This window comes from Sorex fumeus, unplaced genomic scaffold, assembly GCF_029834395.1.
Source record: "Sorex fumeus unplaced genomic scaffold, SorFum_2.1 ptg000028l, whole genome shotgun sequence".
Classification (NCBI taxonomy): domain Eukaryota; kingdom Metazoa; phylum Chordata; class Mammalia; order Eulipotyphla; family Soricidae; genus Sorex; species Sorex fumeus.
The window spans coordinates 11,284,208-11,305,223 of record NW_026606085.1 but is presented as its reverse complement, the minus strand read 5'-3'; the positions used below and the strand labels follow the sequence as shown (position 1 = coordinate 11,305,223).

The following is a 21,016-nucleotide window of genomic DNA, read 5'->3' as shown; positions in this document are numbered from 1 at the left end:
GCTCCGCGGTTAGAGCTCCTGCACGCTGGATGGCTGGAAGGGCCCAGTGGGGCCCGAGCACCTCAGCACTGAGGAAGAAAAAAATTAAACAAGAAAAGTAATAAGGCACACACTCTGAGTGACACAGAAGCCACAGGGTCAGAACGATAGCACAGCAGTGAGGGCATCTGCCTTGCACGTGGCCGCCCCGGGTTTGATCCCTGGCATCCCATATGGCCCCCTGAGGCCTGCCAGGAGGGGTGCCTGAGCACAGTCGGGAGTAACCTGGGTGTGACCTCAAAACAAACAACCAAAAATACTCTAAACATGAACCAACACTTTTTTTTTTTAAGTTTAGGCTAAGTAAAAATTTTCTTAGATTTCCATACCAGTTCAGCAAATATTGTCAGAACATAACCGCCAGAAGCGGAACTTTCCTTATAACACACGTAACCAGCTGGCACTAAATACAAAATCTGGGGTTCTATTAAGTCTACAAAATCTTACGGCAAAACCTGCAATTAGAGCCAAGGCGGTCCTAACAGAGGCTGAGCATGGCAAGGATGCCAACTTTCCTGATGGCACACACCGTCACCCAGTTGTGGGGCTTACACGAAACTGAAGCATGAGAAAAAGACTAAGTTTTAAATACGCCTGCAGCACAGCTGTCCAAGGGCAAGTGTTTCCACCCTCCTCCTAAACTACTTACTGCCTCTGTTGGACCCTTCCTCGGCCTTCTACACAGCGACTACTGGGCAACTCTGTGATTCCGTCTCACACTAACTAAAAATAATACAGGCTGGCCTTTGGCCCTTGGCCTACAGTGCAGCCGCTGCGGGGAAGGGCTCCGAATGCAGTCAGTGCTACTGCGCCTGCTCTGACTAGGAAGACACTGCGCCTGTACCCTCACTCCATTCCAGCCAACAGACGGGGCTGGTATATACAGCTGCACCAACTACTTCCTAAGCCCCTGGGCAAGATAGGCATCGCTGGGAACCAAGCTTGGGGGTAGGGGTAGGTGGGGGTGTGACTTCCATGGCTAGCAACTGCTCCCAGCAAGAACACTCACACAGCCCAGACCCTGTTCAATGCCTAGGCATCCTGGCTGGGGGCAGCACCTCAGTACCACGTGCTGGGGGGAGGGGGGAGCTCCAGGAAGCCGCCAGACTGGAGGCACCCAGAGGGCATATCGGCCGCCCCCACATTCACCAGGAGAGAAGATCAAACGGCAGCTCAGCTCCCTGCCAGTGTCAGGGAGAGAGAGAAGCAGCAAAAGGGTAAGTGAACGGGCTTTGCGCTGGCACCAGAGGGTCTGCCAAAAGCACCAGGTGCCATCCCCCCAACCCCATGGGCTAGGAGGAGCTCCTAAGCACTGCCTGGCATGGCCCAACACCCTCCTCCCACGGTCTCCCAAAGCTGAGAATCTTCACAAATTCTCAAAGAACATGCAATTCGTCCATTTTTCTTCTTCTTTTTTTTTTTTGTGGGGGAGAGGGCACATCTGGCGGTGCTCAGGGTTCCTGGCAGGTTCTGAGACCATATGAGGTGCCCGAGATGGAACCCAGGTTGGCCATGTGCTAGGTAAGCACCCTGCCCACTCTACTATCTCTCTGGCCCTGAGATTTCCACTTTTCTAAGTAACTTAATAGTCCAACTGTTCCATAAGCCCTATTCATCCTTGGATCAATAAAATAGGTAACTACATTTAAACTCTGAAATTCACCCCTTTGGGGAAGCGGGGATTATATGGCCATGGCCTTTCTAAATAATCTTAGCTTAATTTCGGAACTATGATCTTACATATACACAAACTCAATTTTTGACAGAGGCCACAGGAAGCACCACGATAAAATATATCACTACATTCAGGGACCTCAAGAGCCAACAGGCGGCCAGCAGAGCTAACATTGGGAGCGGGTGGGACGGAAGTGCCTCTGGACACAGCAGGGCGGGACAGTGGCCTTCTCCCAGTGACCCCGAAGTCTTCCACTCAGCCGGTGATGATTTAAAGGTGAGCAATGGTAGCTCCCTTAAACCAAAACAAATTTCAATTTTTTCTTTTTGGAGTTCACACCTGGTGGTGTTCAGGGGCTGGTGCTGGGGTGGAACTGTGTAGTGTGAGGGGCAGCCACCAGGGCCCTCCGCACGGCACGCCAATCACAGGCTGTCTCTGCAGACCCGACATCATTTTTACAGTGTGGTACGTCCGAGTGCACTGTGGGGCTGGGGAGAGTGAGTGGGGGAAAAAAGCACCTGCCTTGCGTGCTGAAGGAAGGAAGAGCCCGAGAGAAAGAAAGGTGGGCATTGTTAGTTAAAAATAAAAAAGCAGAAGCCAAAGGAGCAGGAGGTTTTCATTCGTATTTAAAAATTCTTAAACACCATATTCTATGATATACAAAACGGCATTCTAGACAAAGCACACGGCCTGTTTCAGCCTGCTCGCTTCTCAGCATAGCGCTTTATCTATAATCACATTTTTGCTATCTGCCTGAAACCCAAGATTTGTGGTAACTCACCAAAATGCATCCTTACACCATGTTATTTTCAAATACTGCCTATACGAGTGCATTTGGGAGGAAAGAAGCAAGCCTTCTGCTTTATCTGCACAAACTCCCGCCCTAAGAACACAGGGCCTGCTGGGGCCCCTGGTGGGAAACTGCTCAGGTGAAACAGCTCTGTGGAAAATCCCCCCGAGTGATCTCTCTACTGCAATCCTGAGGTGGGTACAATGCAGCTCACTTGCCCTCACAGAAAGGCATTCACATGTTCCTTCACATCCTGTAATTCTAAGGAACTGTTAGTCAACACGAAACTGCGCAGGATGCCTTCCACAAGTCTGGACAGCTTGCTTCCCCTCACGGGAGCCGGCTTTTAATCCTTTGCTTCTATTGTACCTGCCAGTTATGGGGAGATCTGTTTACAGCTCTACGTTTGGGGCCACACAGATGTTCAAACAGCTTATTACAGGTACAAAGCAGAATGATCTCCAAGCTAAGATCCTCTCCAGATACCGGCCACGAGCAATTCTTACCTACCTGTTCAAAAAGGGGTCTGAGCTATTGGTCGTCATTGTTCTCAATTCTTGAGCCATCCCAGGAGATGATCCCGGATTCTGTGTCCCTCCATCCTGCTCCAGTGCTGGTAGCTGGCTACGGAGAGCTAATTCCTAGGGGGAAAAGAAACGATCAGTCCAGGCACTGAATAGTGTGTGAAGTTTAAAATAACGTCATCAGGATAACCAGGAACATATAAATTTGAAGCACTAACGTATCTTTTAAAGTTAATAACTTTCCGAGTCAGAAATAACCAAGCGTTTCTAAACGACTGGGGAAGTCTCAGGTCATTGAAAAGGGAACCCCGTGAACTGAGTCTGTCTGACTGGCTCTCGCTGGAAAGGCAATCACATCGACTTCACCCTCAGATCATTTCCCTGACCCCGACAGACGCATCCAAACCCCTCCTTTGCGCAGGACAGCAAGTCTACCCCAAGCACAGAACTCTTCAAGTGGTTTTGCATTGTGACTGTTGTTTTGGTCGAGGGGTGCCGTGGTTTGGGGCTCCAACTCTAGCTCCGTGCACAAGGGTGCTCAGGCTATGTGCGCTGGGGACTTCCATCCGGGTCTCCTGCATGGCACCCCTGCCCCCTAGTACCTGCCCGCCTCCTAGCAATTTATTTTTTTTCACCAACCCACACATGTTTGTGTATCTTCAGTATCCACAAGTGAAACCCGGTAGGAAGATTAATATTCGGTCATTTGTTCTAAAACACCAACGCCGATGCCTCTGTGGTCACACACCTATGCAGTTTTCACTCTCAGGCCAGACACCTGCTTTGCTGTTCTGTGTGCTGTTCCATGTGCTGTTCCGCATGTGTTCCGTGTTCTGTGTTCTGTGTGCTATTCCCTATGCTGTGTGCTATTCCTTGTGCTGTTCCGTGGGCTAGTGCTATTTCATGTGCTGTTCTGTGTGCTGTTCCCTCCCTCTGGCCAACCACTCACACTTCATTATCAGGCCAGTCCCAAGTCACTGGCTCTGCGATCAGCCTTTGGCCTCAAGTGACTGAAGACTCTGCCTGCCTGCGCCCTCTCACGCCAGTAGGGTCTCCCAGAAAATGCCTCCTGTATATGCTCCAACTCAGATGGCTTAACTGGAGGATTTGGGGGGGGGGGGGGAGGAGAGAAAGCATGTGAGCCTGGTAGGAGACACAGAATGGCTGAGGGCCTGACTCCGTGCAGCTGGCCCCAGTTCAACCTACTTAATGGCCCCATGTAGTACATTCTTTAATTAGGACTGCAGGGAACAAAGTATTTATTATGCCTTTGAATTTTCATAAATAGGACACACTTTCACATCATGCAGTGGTTGCTGCAAATGAAAGACTGTCTATGCTCACTACTATTTTATTATTTTGGTTTATATCACTGGCTCTGCCCTCAGGAATCACTCCTGGAGGTGCTTGGGGGACTGGATGGGGTATCAGGGATCGAACCCGGGCTGGTAGTGTGCAAGGCAAGTGCCTGCTGTACTACTGATCCAGCCCCACAACAGAAATTTAATAAGTAAAACCAGAGGCTCTTAAGTGAATGGAGGATTTTGTGATAAAGCTGTGCATATTTTAAAATATTGGGAAAACCTTCCATTATCTAAAAAAGTGCCTCATTTTCTTTCTATCAAAGAAGGTACTGAACGAACTGGCTATAATTTCCATGTCTTTTCCTAACATTTCATTTAACCTTTTTGATAAAATTCCTACTTTTCTTAAATTGTTTTATGAGGCTCAAGTTGAGTTTCATGCGTGGACTCTCCACATTTCTGTCACTTGCTCCTGTTGCAGTTAGACTGTTCCAGGGGTCAAAATGTTTAGCTTTTGCTTTCTCTTCAACTGAATTTCTACTTTCAGCACTTTGCAGAGACAACACCCCACACCTTCACAAGAAAGGTAACATGGAAATATGCTGAGAGCACCATGCACTGCAGCAATGTCCAAGGTGTACGGGGAACACACTTCTCATCAAACCCACGTCTGAGCTGTAACGAAGAGTGAGGAGACCATGAATCCACAAAGATGTTGTTTGCAATTACTGGCCTGTGAACTAGAGCTTCAGGTGTCCCAAGGCTGAAAATTATGGATCTAAGCTGCACTGATCTAAACATTTAGGGGGGGTAAATGGCACTTTACTGATTGTGGAACGGGAGCAGGGGAAGGAGTTAGCACTACCTACAAAGCAGGGAAGAATATGTGAAGAAAACATAAGGAGTGTGGTATGGTCAAGATACAAATATTATTCACATATGTTACGGACTCCACAGCCCATGTGTAATCAGCACCATTTTAAAGCTTTTGTTACAGCAAATAATCCAGGGTAATGCCTAAGTGTTTTCTCAGTTGTTTTACTGGAGTATAAGTAAAAAAGTAAGTAAAGGCCCTCCTGTTGATCGTCGATTTGCTCGAGCGGGCCCAGTAACGTCTCCATTGGAGACTTTGTTGTTACTGTGTCTGGCATATCGAATACTCTCGGTAGCTTGCTGGGCTCTCCGAGAGGGGCGGAGGAATCAACTCGGGTCGGCCATGTTGGCTGCGTGCAAGGCAAACGCCCTACCACTACTGATGCATAATTAAATACACATGGAAGTAAACTATATGAACCCAAAAGGGGACTTTCACAGCTCAGTACTCACTAAAACCAAAACTGCTTGAAGAACTTAGGAGTGGACTTCGCTCTCCCCAGGACAGTAATTCTTATGTTATTTCTACATACTGTGAACATATTTCATTTCATTAAATAAGAGTGAAAAATGTTGCTTTGCTAGGTTTTGAAGTGTCAAGGATCAAAACGTAAGGTCTCACAAATGTGAAATCAGTGCCTAACTAATGAGCACTCACACTGGTCCCTTGCTTTGCTATTTTAAAGAAATGTCAAACTTGTCTCTTTCTCCCCCCCCTCTCTCTCACATATAGAAAATAGGCCAAACTTTCCCCCTCTTTAACATGTGACTTTGGAGTTCAATTGAATATGAAAGTATCAATGTTGATTTCCCACAGAAATACATCCATGCACGTACACAGAGACAGCTTCAAGAGGGTTTCAAAAGACAGTTTCAAGAGGTGATATGGAAATTTCGGATGCGTCCATCAAGTGTGATTCTGGAAGGGAGACATGGAGCCAGAGCTAAGGGAAAGTGCCCTCCCACGGCCACTCTGCTGCTGGCCAGAAGCGCGTCACCCTGTGTGTCCACTGTGGCCTCAGCTTGGGAATTCCTTGCATTGTTAGCCAAGGATTGCAAATGGGAACACACTGCGAGAAATTTATGTTTCTCAGAAGCAAAATACTAAAAACTTGCTTCAGAGCTGTATAAGCCATTTGCTAGTGACTTTAGAGAAAAATAATTGTTTCAATAAAGTAGAAAATGAAGTTAGGTAAAATAATCTAAATTTTAAAATAAAAACTACATTCCACACAAATGTCCCCTTATACTACCTTAAAAAAAATAACCCTGTACATACTACTGATACCTAAATGGAACAAGCAATCCAGGGCAGTTGTTTATTGTAACACACTTTGCATACTACATACTGCTTTGTAATTGGACGGTCTGCAGAGCGGTTTTAAAAATAAGCCTGGAGAAACAGGACAGTGGTTAGGGCACATGCCTTGCATGTGGTCAGCCTGGTTCATCCCTGGCTTGGGCACTAGAGAGAGAGCTCATGGACTGTGCTAGCATGCGGGGGCCTGTGTGCAACCCCCAGCGATGCATACAGTCTCCCAAGTACTTCCCAGAACGACAGCCTGACCCACGGGGAGTCTTCCCTGAGCACCACTAAAGACGGGGCTGGGGGAAATGGTCTGTCCTGGAAACACCATTGAAGAGCCGACAAAACCAGAGTTCCAATTCAGAAAACTCATGTTGAATATTTATATCTATCTCAAAGAGTTTCTCCCGAATGCCTAAAATTAGAATAGGAGTTAAAAATAGAAGTTTGTTAAGCTACTCTTTTCCCAAAGGTAGTTAGACTAGTTTGAAACTTTCAAAAGGGGAGACATAGCAATTTATAGCAAATCCAGCCAACATTTAACTATGCTTCTGTATTTCAAAGGTCAAATAGTTCCTTCAGAGCATGACTTTTTCTAAACGAAGCACGTATTTTTAGCTCACTTTCCTCTGTAATAATACAAAAATGTGGTGGCTTTTCCCATTGCGCTTGTAAATCTTCGCTAATCTTGGCTGCATCTGTGGGCAGAGCAGCTCTGCAAAGTGCAGCGGAGGGTCTAGAGGAAACCAAGAGTCAGCCTGCTGTACAGAGTGACTTTTCTGGTCTCGGGATCTGGCCTTCTTCTCATTTAAGTAGGATCATCATTTCCCAGAGGTTAAAAAAAGACACTTGAATGAAACATCTATTTTGTAGCTTCAGTATTCTGGTCCCAGGTAAAACTGATGCCTTGGTTCACAACATTTAGAAAAGGGGAAAAGGCAGTACAGTTAGTCTGGAAACATTCTGAACATCCCGAGGCTATTAAATTCTCAGGGTACACAAGAAAAATGAAAGCATATGTCTACACGCAGTCAAAATTTAGAAACCAGTCAAATGGCCGTCAAGAGGTCAAGAGTGAAGCAACTGCAGTATGCCTAGAATGGAATACTAGCTAGCAAAAGAAATGAACTAAATATACAACCTGAATGAATAATGAAACCATTCTAAGTGTAAAAGTTGTGATTCCATGTACAGAAAATTCCACACTGTAATGTAACTCCTTTTTTTTTTTTCTGAGTGGGGTGGGAGTACTGAGTTAGGCCTGGCAGTGTCCGTGGCTAGTCCTGGCAGAGCTCAGGGACCAGAGCAGTGCCTTGTGGAAGCAAAGGCGGCACCAAGTCGGCTGAACTCTCTCCACCCTCAACCTGCCTCTCTTAAAGCAACTATTGGGGGCAGTGCCCAAACGGTCCCAAACAGTGCTCCTTGTCATCAGTATTGCTTGGGCCCAGCTTACCCTGAGGGGCTGCAGGCTTGGGGGACCATGTGATGCCGGAAATTTTAGTAGGGTTAGCAAAATGCAAGGCTTAATACATGTACCAGCAGCTCTCAAGCCCAACGGATGAGCACATCCTTTTCAGACACTGAAGGGCAGACAAATGTGGCTGGAACCCGCCACGCTCTGCCCCCCAACTCCCTATCCCTAACTAATATATGTTTAAGGATAGTTACTTTAGTGAACTAGAAGCCTAAATTTAGAAATAGACACTAACTGAATCTACATCTTAGAATTTGTCTTAGTGATGGTAGTTTATGTTGGCAGTGTTTAAAAAAAAAAGAAAAAAAGTCACTTTTTCCAACTGCTCAAGGATGGGCCTTGCCAATATCCCATTTATAAGCACAGCTCTTAAATGCCACCAAATATTTCATTATGTCCAAAGTTATTAAAATATTCAGTGGCTCTTAGTGGTGAGCATTTAAAAAATGTTCATGTCATTTGTTAGAATATCTTCAACTTGAGAACACTTTTGATTGAGAGGAACATGCCCCCCCCCCCGACTCCTGAGCACTGAGCACAGTTGTCCAGACTCCCTGACAGTACTAACTCTGAAAAGCGACCCCCAGACTAAGTGGCCGTTTGGTTTTCCCAGCATTACACTAAGGCTCCACGCTTGCTGACAGATGTCTGGACTTTCATCTTTTATACTATCTTCTGCGTAATTATGGTCTCAATTAAAGTAATTAAAGTTACAGCACCTCAAATCATGGCAACTTCAATGAATCTTTAAAAGTGAACAGACTATGCAAGGTACGAGGCTAAATCCCACCTCCTTTTAGGGCCTGTTATTAAAAACAAGGTGCAAACATCCATGGGGGTGGCAGGAGGTCAGGGCTCAATCCCCAGCACCACCATGGGGCCCCCAGGCAGTGCTGCCGACAGATGGAGTGAATGGCAAGTCGTCCTCTGACCCCGGCACTGGTTGGTTGGCTGAGAATTGCCAGTGAGCCCCTGGACTCCTGAGCACTGCAGCGTCCGCTCCCCAAACCACTCACAGGGAACATCCAAATTAGAACTTCAGAGGGAAGAGACATTGTCTTGGGAAAAGTGGTAGGAGGTGTCTGACACTGGTTTCTCAGCATCAGCTGAGACAGTTTGGAAGTAAAAACAAAACAAAACAGAACACCAAATTCTTTGCTCTTATTAAATCTGGGGCGGGGGGCAGTGGGGAATAAAGGTGCTGGTGACACTTTTTTCCTGAGTCTGAACAGAGCGATTATTCTTCACACTCTGACTAGAACTATGCTCACTGGAGTCTCACCACCCTGTCTGTGCGAGAACACAGCGACCCCAACACCCACACCTGGGTTCTGAACACTTCCAGAAGTGGCTGCCAGCCCTGAAAGATGCTCACCACTAGGACCACAGACCAGCCAGACCTGGGCTGCACAGATGCAGAGAAGCACTGGAGTTGGACTTAGGAAATGCTTAAGAAATAGCCCCACTCGATGGAGAAAGGAACACTAAGTGATGGCTGGAGGGCTCACTCAGGATGGGAGATGTGTGCTGAAAGTAGACTATGGACCAAACATGATGGCCACTTGATACCTGTATTGCAAATTGTGACACCCAAAAGAAGAGAGAGAGTAAGAGGGAATGTAGCTGCCACAGAAGCAGGGGATGGGAAAGGGTGGGGGTGGCAGGAGGGATACTGGGAACATTGGTGATGGAGAATGGGCATTGGTGGAGGGATTTACATCAACTGAAACGTAATCATGAAAGTTTGTAAGCCTGTAACTGTATCTCACGGCGATTCATTAAAGTAATAATAATAATAATAATAATAATAAATTCCCACTGGCTGGGAGCACAGGGAAGGAAGGGCGCTGGTCTAGCAGAAGCCGGGGCACATAACCACCTGCTCAAAAAGCCTCTCCTGTTCACCAAAGAGCCAACGGCAGGATTCAAAGGAGTATCAGCCAGGAAACCAAGCAACAAAGGCAAAGATACAATTTCCAGTTTCCATTTTTTCTTTCTTTCTGAGGTTAGACACTGCTTTAGAAACAAAAAGAGCAAATGCATAGCAAAAGAGAAAATGGAAAACTCCACAGACAAATGTCCCCATATTCTGAGCCTACGACCTAATAAATTCAGAGGATCACTTTCATTTTTGTTTGTTTGGGGCCACAGCTGCTGCTGTTACGTCTGGCTTTGAGCTCATGAATTACTCCTGGTGGTGCTGGGCCCTCCGGGGGAGTCTCGGGGCTGGGTGGCCATAAGTAAGCCAGGCTTCTGGACTGTGGCTCCCAAGCAGTGCTCAGGGTCCCGGGTGCCAGTCCCCCCATTACGCTGACCTGGCAGCAGGAGCCTGGTTCAGTGCAGTGCTGGGGGTAACTACGGCGACTTCTCAGCAAAGCCTGGGAGACCTATGTGATACCAGGGACTGAACAGCATGAGCTCCTGTCCTTTGACTTCTGTCTCCTTGGCCCCATCCTTTCATTTTAGATCTAATAATGCCCTAAATGTGGTTTAATCTTTCTGAACTCTGCACTTCACTCTCACTAACGTCAGTTCCTGGCTACTTCATTAACCAGGACATACATCCTATTTAGAGGGACCTACTGGCGGCTCTGCAAAGGAGCACTTCTTAAATATCTCCAAGTCTGATGCCTTCCCATCGCACAGCAGGAGGTTCCTCTCGGAAGAGAGCAATGGGACACTCTTTCTGATGCCTGAGCTAATGTGGGGGAGGGGCGGCACAGCCAGCAGCAAGCAGGGACCATGCAGTTCCAGTGATCAAACCCCATCTCCTACACGGAGGACGAGTCATGCCCCAGCTCTTCTCTAATTTCTACTGGAACATGTCAAACGGCACCAATATTGGATGAATTTGCCCCTTTTCCTCGTGGCTCCTTATAAATTCTTATTTGTCTCTGGGCCACACCTGGCAGTTCTCAGGGCTTATTCCTGGCTCTATGCTCAGGAGCATTTTTGGTTCTGGGGGTCAAAACGAGGCTCGCTGTGTGCAGGGCAAGTGCCTTAGCCATCAAATTGTCTTTCTGGCCCCTATACATTCTTTTTTTGGTTTGTTTTCTTTCTGAGGCTGGGTAGTTCCTCTCTGGGAACAACTTTTCCAAAATCCAAAGCTCATCTATAAAGTATGTTAGGTGAAAAAAAATACACATATGTTTGCCACTAGATTCTGTATGACTTAGCTACTCCAAACTTAAACTACACTGAGATTGCAGATATTCATTGACATTTTCATAAAGGTGCCAGGTAAAGACAATGATGATGGCAACTTTTGTAAATTTTTTATTTGCTTTTTGGGTCACACCCGGCGTTGCACAGGGGTTACTCCTGGCTCATGCACTCAGGAATTACTCCTGGCAGTGCTCGGAGGACCATATGGGATGCTGGGAATCGAATCCGGGTCGGCTGAATGCAAGGCAAATGCCCTACCTGCAGTGCTATCGTCCCAGCTCCTGATCACAACTTTAAAATCAGAATTTTTTTGTCTGCAGCATTTGCAAGCTAGACTTAAAAAACCAAAAAACCTTAAAAAAAAAAAAAAACCGGGAGGGTGGTGGTGGACCCTCTGGTTTAGACAAATCTAAGTAATCAATTCTGTAATTTTATTTATTTACTCTTTTTGGGTCACCCCCAGAGATGTACTCCTGGCTCTGTGCTCAGGAATTACACCTAGTGGTGCTCAGGGGACCATATGGGATGCTGGGAATCAAACCCGGGTCGGCCGCATGTAAGGCAAATGCCCTACCCGCTGTACTATTGCTCCAGCCCCAATTCTGTAATTTTAATACAATGTAAGTAACAGATTTTTATTTATAACTTCATTTCTAAAATCTACCTAAAAAAAGTATCAAATAACTTGCATTAGAAGTAACAGCAACTATTTACACTTATACCTGATGAGGGCTGGAGCAACAGCACAGCGGTAGGGCGTTTGCCTTGCACGCAGCCAACATGGCCGACCCGAGTTCGATTCCTCCGCCCCTCTCGGAGAGCCCGGCAAGCTACCGAGAGAATCTCGCCCGCATGGCAGAGCCTGGCAAGCTACCCGTGACGTATTCGATATGCCAGACACAGTAACAACAAAGTCTCCAATGGAGATGTTACTGGGCCCGCTCGAGCAAATCGATGAACAACAGGTGGGCCTTTACCTTTACCTTTTTACCTGATGATGAAAGAAAAGACCTAGGAAAATTACACTTTACAGACTTAATGTTTAAAATCTCAGTAGGAAAAGGGAGAACAATTTCAAATTGGCAAGAAAGTTTTTTGTTTTATTACTTGAACCCAAGTCTCACCTAATTTCTGCTCCTGTGTATTGCCTATAAAAGTCCCTTCTGGAAGCATTTTGGAGGAAAAGCAAAGAAAAACATGCCCACATTTTATAAAGCTTCGATTCTATGTCCTCCTCCATCCCATGGTGCACCAGGGCTTTCGTCCTAAGAACATCTGCAATCGGCTTTAGCAGAAAGACAGCCTTTCTCAGTTACTCCCTTCCTGGATATTTTGATTCAAAGAGACATCCCAAGATACAGAATATTATTTCCCCTCTCACAAAGTCAACTGGTCTCTATGAGGGCTACAGCTGAGTTATTCAGCAAGAAGTTTACTAACACCCAGGTTACAGCATAAAACAAAAACAAAAACAAAAACACTCCCAAGGCGGAATCTTGCCAGCTGCCCCTTACGCAGCTGACACCACACAAGGCCCTTCTCCTGGAGCTGTATGCAGAGGGGGAGGGAGGTCCCTGGACGGTGCCCACACACTCAGGGAAGGGCAATGAGCCCCCAATTTCCAGTTCAACCTTCAAGTCTCAAGGACCCTAAACACAGAGAAGCTCCATGTGCCCCTGGGGGCATTGCCAGTGCCACAAGGAAAGGCCACGTCTTCCCCTCCCGGAGACACACTCTTAAGCTCTGCTCTGCAGCTGGGTCAGAAGCTAGTGCCGCCAAGCGGGAAATGGTACACAAAGCTTCGGGTAGCTCCTTCTCTTTCCTGCTAATCTTCCCTGAGAATGTCTACTAGAAAAACAAGGTCCTACCCATAACTTTTGTTTTGTTTAGGGGGCATACCAGGCAGTGCCCAGGGCTTCCTCCTGGCTATGCGGTCATTCCTGATACGGCTCAGTGGACCACATGTGGCATCAGGGAAGGAAAGTGGGTTGGCTGCATGCAAGGCCAGCGCCTTACCCCCGACCTATCTGCTGAGCACATGAGTCTGATTCTTAATGAGCTTCCCAAAGCGATGCCTCCAAGTAAATCATTAGTGCTACCTTTGTTCTGGCTGTAAGTATTCACTCCCGTAAGTCATTATCTATTGGAAGTTATGCAAGTAGAAGTCAGGTATACCTCTCAAGGCTAATGGGCCACACCATTAAGACATAGACATTTCCACTAGAGAACCCGAAAAGAGCTCCCCAGAATGCTAGAGGCTCTCGGGTGAAAGTGTGGGGAGCAGACAGGGCAGGCTTTCTGGAGACAGCGATGTCGACTTGGGGACCGTGTGGCAAGAGGGCTCAAAGCGATACTCGGGGCTGATCACCCATGAGGACAGGCCCCTGGTGCAGAGTTGCTCACTTTCCTAATTTAATGACTTTCTTCTGTTCAACGCTAAAACATCAGATAAGAGCCTACCTGACATTTTGGAGAATTTGCTGTGCTGAGATTGATATTCCGCATTGCCTATGAGTAAAACATAAGATGGATAAAAATTACTTTGAGCCACATGGTTTGGCTGTGTAGGCTGAGTTAACAAACCGTGTCCAGTCATACCACCATAGCACAGAATGCCCAAGCTAGCCCAAGCAGCAGCGGACTGAAGACAGGCGCCCAGAAGCCACCACACAACAAACTGACACCTCAGAAACGTCAGACAGCACCAAGGAGAGACAGCAAGACCCCACGTGTCAGGGGCGGACAACCTGACACTGGCCAGCTGGTTTCTTTGCTTCTGAGTATATTAGATAAAGCAGAAACAATATAATTTGATGTTTTCATGATAAGAGAAATTGTCAACAGAAGTTCACAGAAGTCCAAAGACTTAAAGTATACTGAATTTATACTGACGGCTTAAAACAAAACAAAACACAACAAAACACAAACATCCCAAGAAACAAATGATTAGTATGAAAATAGAGCAGGTCTATCACTTCGAGAGACGACAACAGAGAAGGCAGTAGAGAAGAGACAAGGAAAGTATCTTTCAAGGAAGTGAAGCTATCTGGTCCAGGACCCGTCACCCAGAGAAGGAATGAGAGCAAGACTGAGCAATTGGCTGGGAGCGAGAGTTTCACAAGCAGCAGCATTTGCCCACCAGGAAAGACCAAGCTGATCCATAGCGCACAACAGAACGATGAACGGTCATTTCTGGACTCCAAATAATATTTTAAAAACAGCAGTGATTCTGACATTAGCAGTTAAAAAGACTTTTTTTTCTTAATAGTTTCCTGTTTTGATAGTCTTCATTCATATGTGAAATGGAAACTTATGACTTCCTTGAACCATTAGACACAACAAAATGAAAAGCAAACAATGAAAACAGGTTTGTTATACAAAGTCTAAACTGATTTTGTGCTTCTTAATCGCTACCTAATCTCACTCTGAAGAGATAACAGTTTGACATGAATGTCACATATCCTGCCTTTCTAGTCATTTTGTTGGAACTCCCGTTTCCAGTGCAGACACTCTGTTAGTGTTCTAGCTTCTTCGCGGTGGAGGAAGGAGCAATTCTCATGAGCCCAGTCCCTGGCCCCCTCACTGCCTAGCTCAGAATACTCCTCTCAGGCACACCTGACTTGGTGCCAATCACACTTGATGATGCTGGCAGGTTTACTGATGGTGGGTGAAAGGTGGGCGGTTTCTCTGGGATTCCCTGGTGGCGATTCTCACGTAACAGCTCCTCAAAGGCCCAAGTCAGAGTTCAATGGCAGCATCAAGCTTACCTACTTCCATGAACACTTCAGAGGCACATGAAACAGCACACTAGCAAGTGAAAGTGCCTCGATCAGGTGGATGCCCCTCACAATGGAAATGGAGACAAGGTAATGTCTACATTTGGTCTTCTGGGTGGGGTGGGGTGGGGGGAAAGGGGCAATAGATACGTGGATCTTATGCCTGTAAACAATGTCTGTGGGGAGTGGGGGGGGGGGGGCACACAAGAAATTGACAGTATTTCAGTCTAGAGAAGAGAATTAAGGAAATAGAAAAGATTTCTTTCATTGCACTTTCACCTTTTGTTCACTTTCTAAACTGCACATTTTTATTATTTAAAAATTCATATAAAACTTTGAAGATTATTGCTTAAAATGATAGGCTCACACCCTCCTCTCCTGGCTGTGCTGAGGCCCGCTCCCAGGGGATGCTCAGGGAAACATGTGGGGTCAGGGACAGGTCCTGGGCCTGGCTGTTCTTCAGGGTCACCCACTCCAACAAAACACCCTGCAAGAAAACTGAGGGGAATAACCAGAGGCTTTCATGGTTTATAACAACAGCCCTAACTTTCCTAACATAAAAAAAATAACAAAACCAAACTCACCCATAAGTGGGTGATTAAAATCACCTGGGGATCTTCTAATACTGGAATGCCTCACAGTTATGTTGTATGTAAAACAGTGCAGACTCAGTAACACTGAAACAATCTGTCATTTGAGAAATGTCATACTGGTGTCATATTCCCCCAAATAATCCACGGACGAGCGTTTCTTCCTGAAATAATGCCATGCTACTAGTGGAATTCTAAGTCAGACAGAAACGTCCAATTTCCTATCTAAGGACACGCCGTCCTTCCTGTGAGTCCTGCTGGATTCCTCTCTGTGAGCAGGTTTTAAAGGGCACAGTCCCAAGCTCAGAGTCCAGGCCGGAAGGAAGATCTCTGGCATCTTCCGGCCTGGTGGTCCTGATCCTCCCCAAATCCAAGCACACCCACCTGACTGACACCAGCCAGCGACCCCCATAAGTGGAAAATGGGTTTCTACCTGTGGCCTCACCTGCCGGAGCAACTCTTGCTGCTTCAGCCGCAGCCGCTCCTTCTCCATCTGCAGTTGCTGCAGCCGCATCTGCTGCTGCTGGTTGGAGCTGCCGCCCCCCAGGACGCCCCCCTGTGGGCTCTGGGGAGCCAGCGGAGGGGGCTGCTTCACAGGCGCACTCTGACCCATCCTCTGGTTCATGGCTGCAAAGGAACAGAATTGAGTGTTCAAGTGCTAGTGAAGGAACTGAAATTTCCTTACTCAAAAGCAATGAGGCAAATCAACACAGCACTTTCCATATGGGACTGGACATGACCTAAAAGCCCACTGGCAGGAAATGGCTCCGGTGATTGTTTCTGCGGTCATCAAAGCTACTGTCCACCGTACAAGAAGATGAAACCATCTCTGAGACACTTCAAATCCAAAGAAGTCCAGCGGGGCCAGAGAGATGGCTGAACGGGCTTGACCACACCCTCTGCATACAGGGCGTCCACTCCAGCTCTGCATGGTCACCAAGGACTGTCTAAATGACCACTGAGCACCAGGCTGCTAGCAGCCCCTAAGTACACTGGGTGCCCTGATCCACAGCCCACGGAGCAAATACAGAGCAGAAAGTATAAAAAAAAAGAATTTAGTCCTATAGCAGGTTCCTCCCTCGTGGGGGGGTTTTCTTCATTTCCCTTCTACTTTCCAATAAACCTTCCTGTTAAAATACACTGTGTGTGTGTGTGTATGTATGTATGTACACTACAAAGTGCATACACAAAGACTAAGAATAGCCCGGCAGTAATATGATTCAAGACTGAACTGAAATGGGATGTTTTCGTCAACTTTTACTTTTATTTTTACAGTTCCCTCTCTATCCCAACAGCCCACCTCCTCAGATTGTGGGCCAGTCCTGCTGGCCCTTATTTCTACTGTCCTTGGATATAAGTCTAATACTAATTTTCATTAATTTTAAAGTTTGAACACTGTGATTGCTGCATACTACAAAATATGCATGTGATCTAAATCATCTTTCTAAAACAACCAAGACATCAAAATAATTAGTCTATAGTGTGACCTAACCTGCAAGTCGATTAAAACAACCCCATGTGTATCAGGGGGTCCCCCCCCTGCAACACCATTGTCACCTGCAACCATTTTTCAGTTGACTCTTAATTAAACTGCTTGATAACTATCAAGATCTATGAGGGGACCCTTAGACAGGTGGACTGCTGCCCCTGCTGGACACTGGGCCACCTTCTCACTGTTGTAACTGCATGAAAAAAATGGGAATATTTTTATGTGAAAATGTTAATATGATGATATTGCCACCTTTTCACACATAATCAGCTTTTTTGGGTTTGGTGCTGGTGATCTAAGCCATGATGTCACACATGCAACATTTCTGCTCACATATTCTCACTCTCTCTCTCTCTCACACACACACACACACACACACACACACACGCACACACACGACCCCCCCCCCTTTTTGAGGGGTTGGGGGTAGGGGCCACACTTGAAGGTTTTCAGGCGCTACCCCTGACCTTATCATCGAGGTCCACCCTGACAATACTCAGGGGACCATATATATATAGTAGAGAGATCAACTGGGTCAGTTGTGTGTGAGGCCAACACTTACCCTGGTACTATCTGCCGCACTACATTAGCTCACTACTTACGCTCTAGGTATCAGTGTTCATCATAGTCCAGCCTGGCAAGCCAGAGTTTGGAGGGATGTTAAGTTTTTATGTTGTTGTTGTTATTATTACCATCTGATTTAAATTATTATTATTATTATTAGGATCTGATTTAACCCCACAGTAGTTAGACTATTTTGTTTGGGGATCTCACCTAACAGGTACATCTGGCTCTGCACTCAGGGATCACTTCCTGAGTGGGCTCGAGGGACCATACAGGATGCCAGGGATCAAACTTAGGTCGGCCGCATGCAAGGCTAGTGCTTTGCCCACTGTACTAGTGCTCTGGACCCTGACACCTGCATACTGGTTCATGCTATTTATAACTCTCTATGATCTGCCATGGGTCAATAGTTGCTTTTATACTAGGTCAAGGTCAATGGCTGTGTGCTGAGCTGGGAGGAGAGTCCGCTTCTGTAAGTTCTTCCTTGTTCTCAGGACTTAATACTCCAAGTTCCTGATATCCTCAAGAGCTGAAGGCCCAAAGAGCCCTGCCCTTGATTCACTGTTTCTATGTGGTTTTTATCTTCTTGCCCACAGAGATATGTTTTTTAAGTGAATGATCCCCAGTTATGTCTTTCTGGTTATCTCATTTTACTATTTTGTCTAGCAGAATGGAGAAGAGATGTCAAAATAGGAGTCACTGTTTTGCACTGTTCAAAGCCTTACTAATCTCTTCCATGCCCCCAACAGCCCCATATTTGAGAAATAGCTTTATAAAGAATAAACAGCTAGAACTTTCATAATTATATAGTATAGCATCATACAGGGGAGTGAATAGGAGAAAAGCCAAACATTTCTGAGAGCTAAGATTTGCCAGACGGCAATCAATCACTTGTTTTGATGCAACTCTAATATTACCTGAAATGTATATGATTAGATGCACAATTGACAAGCATCACAGTACAATTAAACAAATGAAAAAATACCCTTTTAAAGTCAAGGGCACATGGACAGGGATCCATCACTGGCTGGCATCCATCCTCAGCTGTACAAACATAGACACAAACATCTGTAGACACAAACATCTCCCTGATACTCTCTCCCTCCGTTTTCTACAAGAGTCCTGCTTGAAAATAAAGACGACCTCTCCCAAAGACAACCAGCCTGGCTAGAGGTTTATATTCTCTCCAGAGGCTTATATTCTCTCCAGTGCCTGCTTCCTCTTTGCTAAGCACACAATCGTCCACAGAGATGAAGGATCCTCCCTGAGGAGATCTTTCTTTCCTACAAGGTCTAAACGCAAAAGATGGCTTTAGGAACTGACTGGTCATCTGAGCTTTCGCTTCACCCCTACAACCTTTTGGTCTCCAGAAGGACTCGACATAGTTCCCCACAGGTCCTGCTGATTCCCGGGCTCCCACCAAGCTTGGCGAGTTTGTGAGAGAGGAAGTGGGGCGCTGGTTGAAGATGCCTTCACAAAAGTCTACGTCTCAAATTGAAGCCCAGAACAAACAATTATTGGTGAAGAGCATTTTGTCTACTGATTAAAAAATGAAAATCTGGGGCTGGAGAGATAGTTCAGGGGTTAAGATGCTGGTCCTGCATCAGGCTCCATCACTTGGCCCCTGAGCATAGCCAGGATGGCTCCAAAATAGAACAACGGGAAAATTAAAATCTGTCAGCAGCCCACGTAAGTTGAGGTGTATGAATTATAGAAGGGACCAATAGCAAAAGATTCTAGAGCTACATGCTGTTTCATCTATTAAAAAACTTTAAAAAGGCATCTGAGATTTCAAGACTAAGTTTTTACTAATAGAGAATTTATATAGTTCATTTGAAGCAATATCTTAAGCTATGTGTTTTCCTAATAGGAGGGTTTGCTTCCATAGGGAACAATTTTCTTCATGTGGACTAGAGCAACCTGAATCTGGGTTGTTATAATACTCAGATCACTTGGACTTGCAATTTAAATCTTTCTTAAATTTTAAACATGTGAACTGTCCAAAAGAAATCTTTCTTCTTACCCTCTTTGTGCTCATTTACTCCCTTTGATCTCTTTATGGTTAGATCCTTTAAGATAGTGGGGACCAAAAGGGGGAAGGTGTTTGCCTTGCACAAGGCTGATTTGCGTTCAACCCCCAGCATCCCATATGGTTCCCTGAGTACTGACAAGAATAAGTCCTGAGCACAGAGGTAGGAGTAACTCCTGAACATTGCCAGCGTGACCCAGAAAAAGTGTCCTCTGATGAAAATATTTTCATGGAATTAAACAATCTTTTCACGGTTAGTTAAAAAAATTTTTTTAATTCCATGTGAAAACTAGTTGGACAATAACAAAATTGAAGAGCATCAAACCGAAATAGTGTCTGTGTCCACAGTGTCCCTCAGCAGCCAGCACCAACGACAGTGGTCACTGCTGATGGCGCGAGAGCCTGACCAGTCAGATCTTTTTCAAATCCAAGCTTATCTACTTAAAGTCCAGAAAGGGGGAAAATAAGCAATCAAACGATGAAGGGAAATAACTCATAGGATCACAGAGGCATTCATAAACTATGCAACAGGAAAGTCTCTCCTCTGGCTACTGGTTCACACTCTGGACTGTGTTTCCCCAATATGGTTCCCAGTGGCCACAGCAGCGCTGCCAGCATCCATGTGAAGAGCTCACAGAAATGACCAAACACTCTGACTTAGCTTCCGAGGCAGGCAGAGACTCCTTGGCAGAAGCAACCTGCTCTTTACCTATGGAGAGTCTCAAGCACTTTGCCAGAGCTCAGGGACTGCATGGGACCTCAGAAGAGGGGAGATACCAAACAGGCTTTGTTTTGGGGGGCAGGGTGTCGGGGAACAGGAAAGCACTGCCAACTTCTGCCCCTTCCTCATCAATTCTGAAATTCCCAGTTCACTTTGAAGAAAAAGGCTTAAAAAAAAATCCAAAAACCCCCACTAAATTAAAATGTGATGGAACTATAAAAATGACAGTAGCTCTATCTAAGAACTGATATTAGCATGTAGTCTGTACCGCTTGAACTACACAATAATAAGTAGTAACTGTGTTATTGAACAAATCAGTCCTGACAGTTGGATGGCAGCAAAGCCCAGCTCGGCAATCAGCAGCAACCTGCTCCCAGACCTAGAGGTTCCTCCACATTCCCACACAAACCTTTTCCATTCACGTCATCTGAAGCTCAACCGAGGACTATTATAAAGATCCCCCCCCCAAAAAACCTATTACAAATCTGGTCTTTGACAATAATCACTGGGATAATAAATCCAACCAACAGCAAACTTATTAAAGGTAAACTCAAAAGTAGAAGGTATTTCTGAAATTTTAAAACATTGTATCATACTTCCTACCACAAAAGATATCACTGTTTTACTTTGTCTAATGATTAATATGGCTCAGAAGCTGCATGATTTTATATTAGTCTGCCTGTACAAGCTGTTCCTA

At 45.8% G+C, this 21,016-nt stretch overlaps 1 protein-coding gene across 8 annotated transcripts in view; it reads right to left on the bottom strand.

The window, feature by feature from the left end:
* YAP1 (Yes1 associated transcriptional regulator) overlaps positions 1-21,016 on the bottom strand; it is a 97,029-nt gene that overhangs the window by 6,156 nt on the left and 69,857 nt on the right. For 2 of the 8 annotated variants that reach the window (XM_056115025.1, XM_056115026.1), the window contains exons 5-7: positions 15,950-16,143; positions 13,611-13,658; positions 3,015-3,145 (exon numbers count right to left, since the gene is read on the bottom strand). In XM_056115025.1, the coding sequence (XP_055971000.1) occupies positions 3,015-3,145; positions 13,611-13,658; positions 15,950-16,143 (373 nt within the window). The remainder of the gene's footprint in view (positions 1-3,014; positions 3,146-13,610; positions 13,659-15,949; positions 16,144-21,016) is intronic. The other 6 variants (XM_056115027.1, XM_056115028.1, XM_056115029.1 and 3 more) reach the window with 3 other exon arrangements.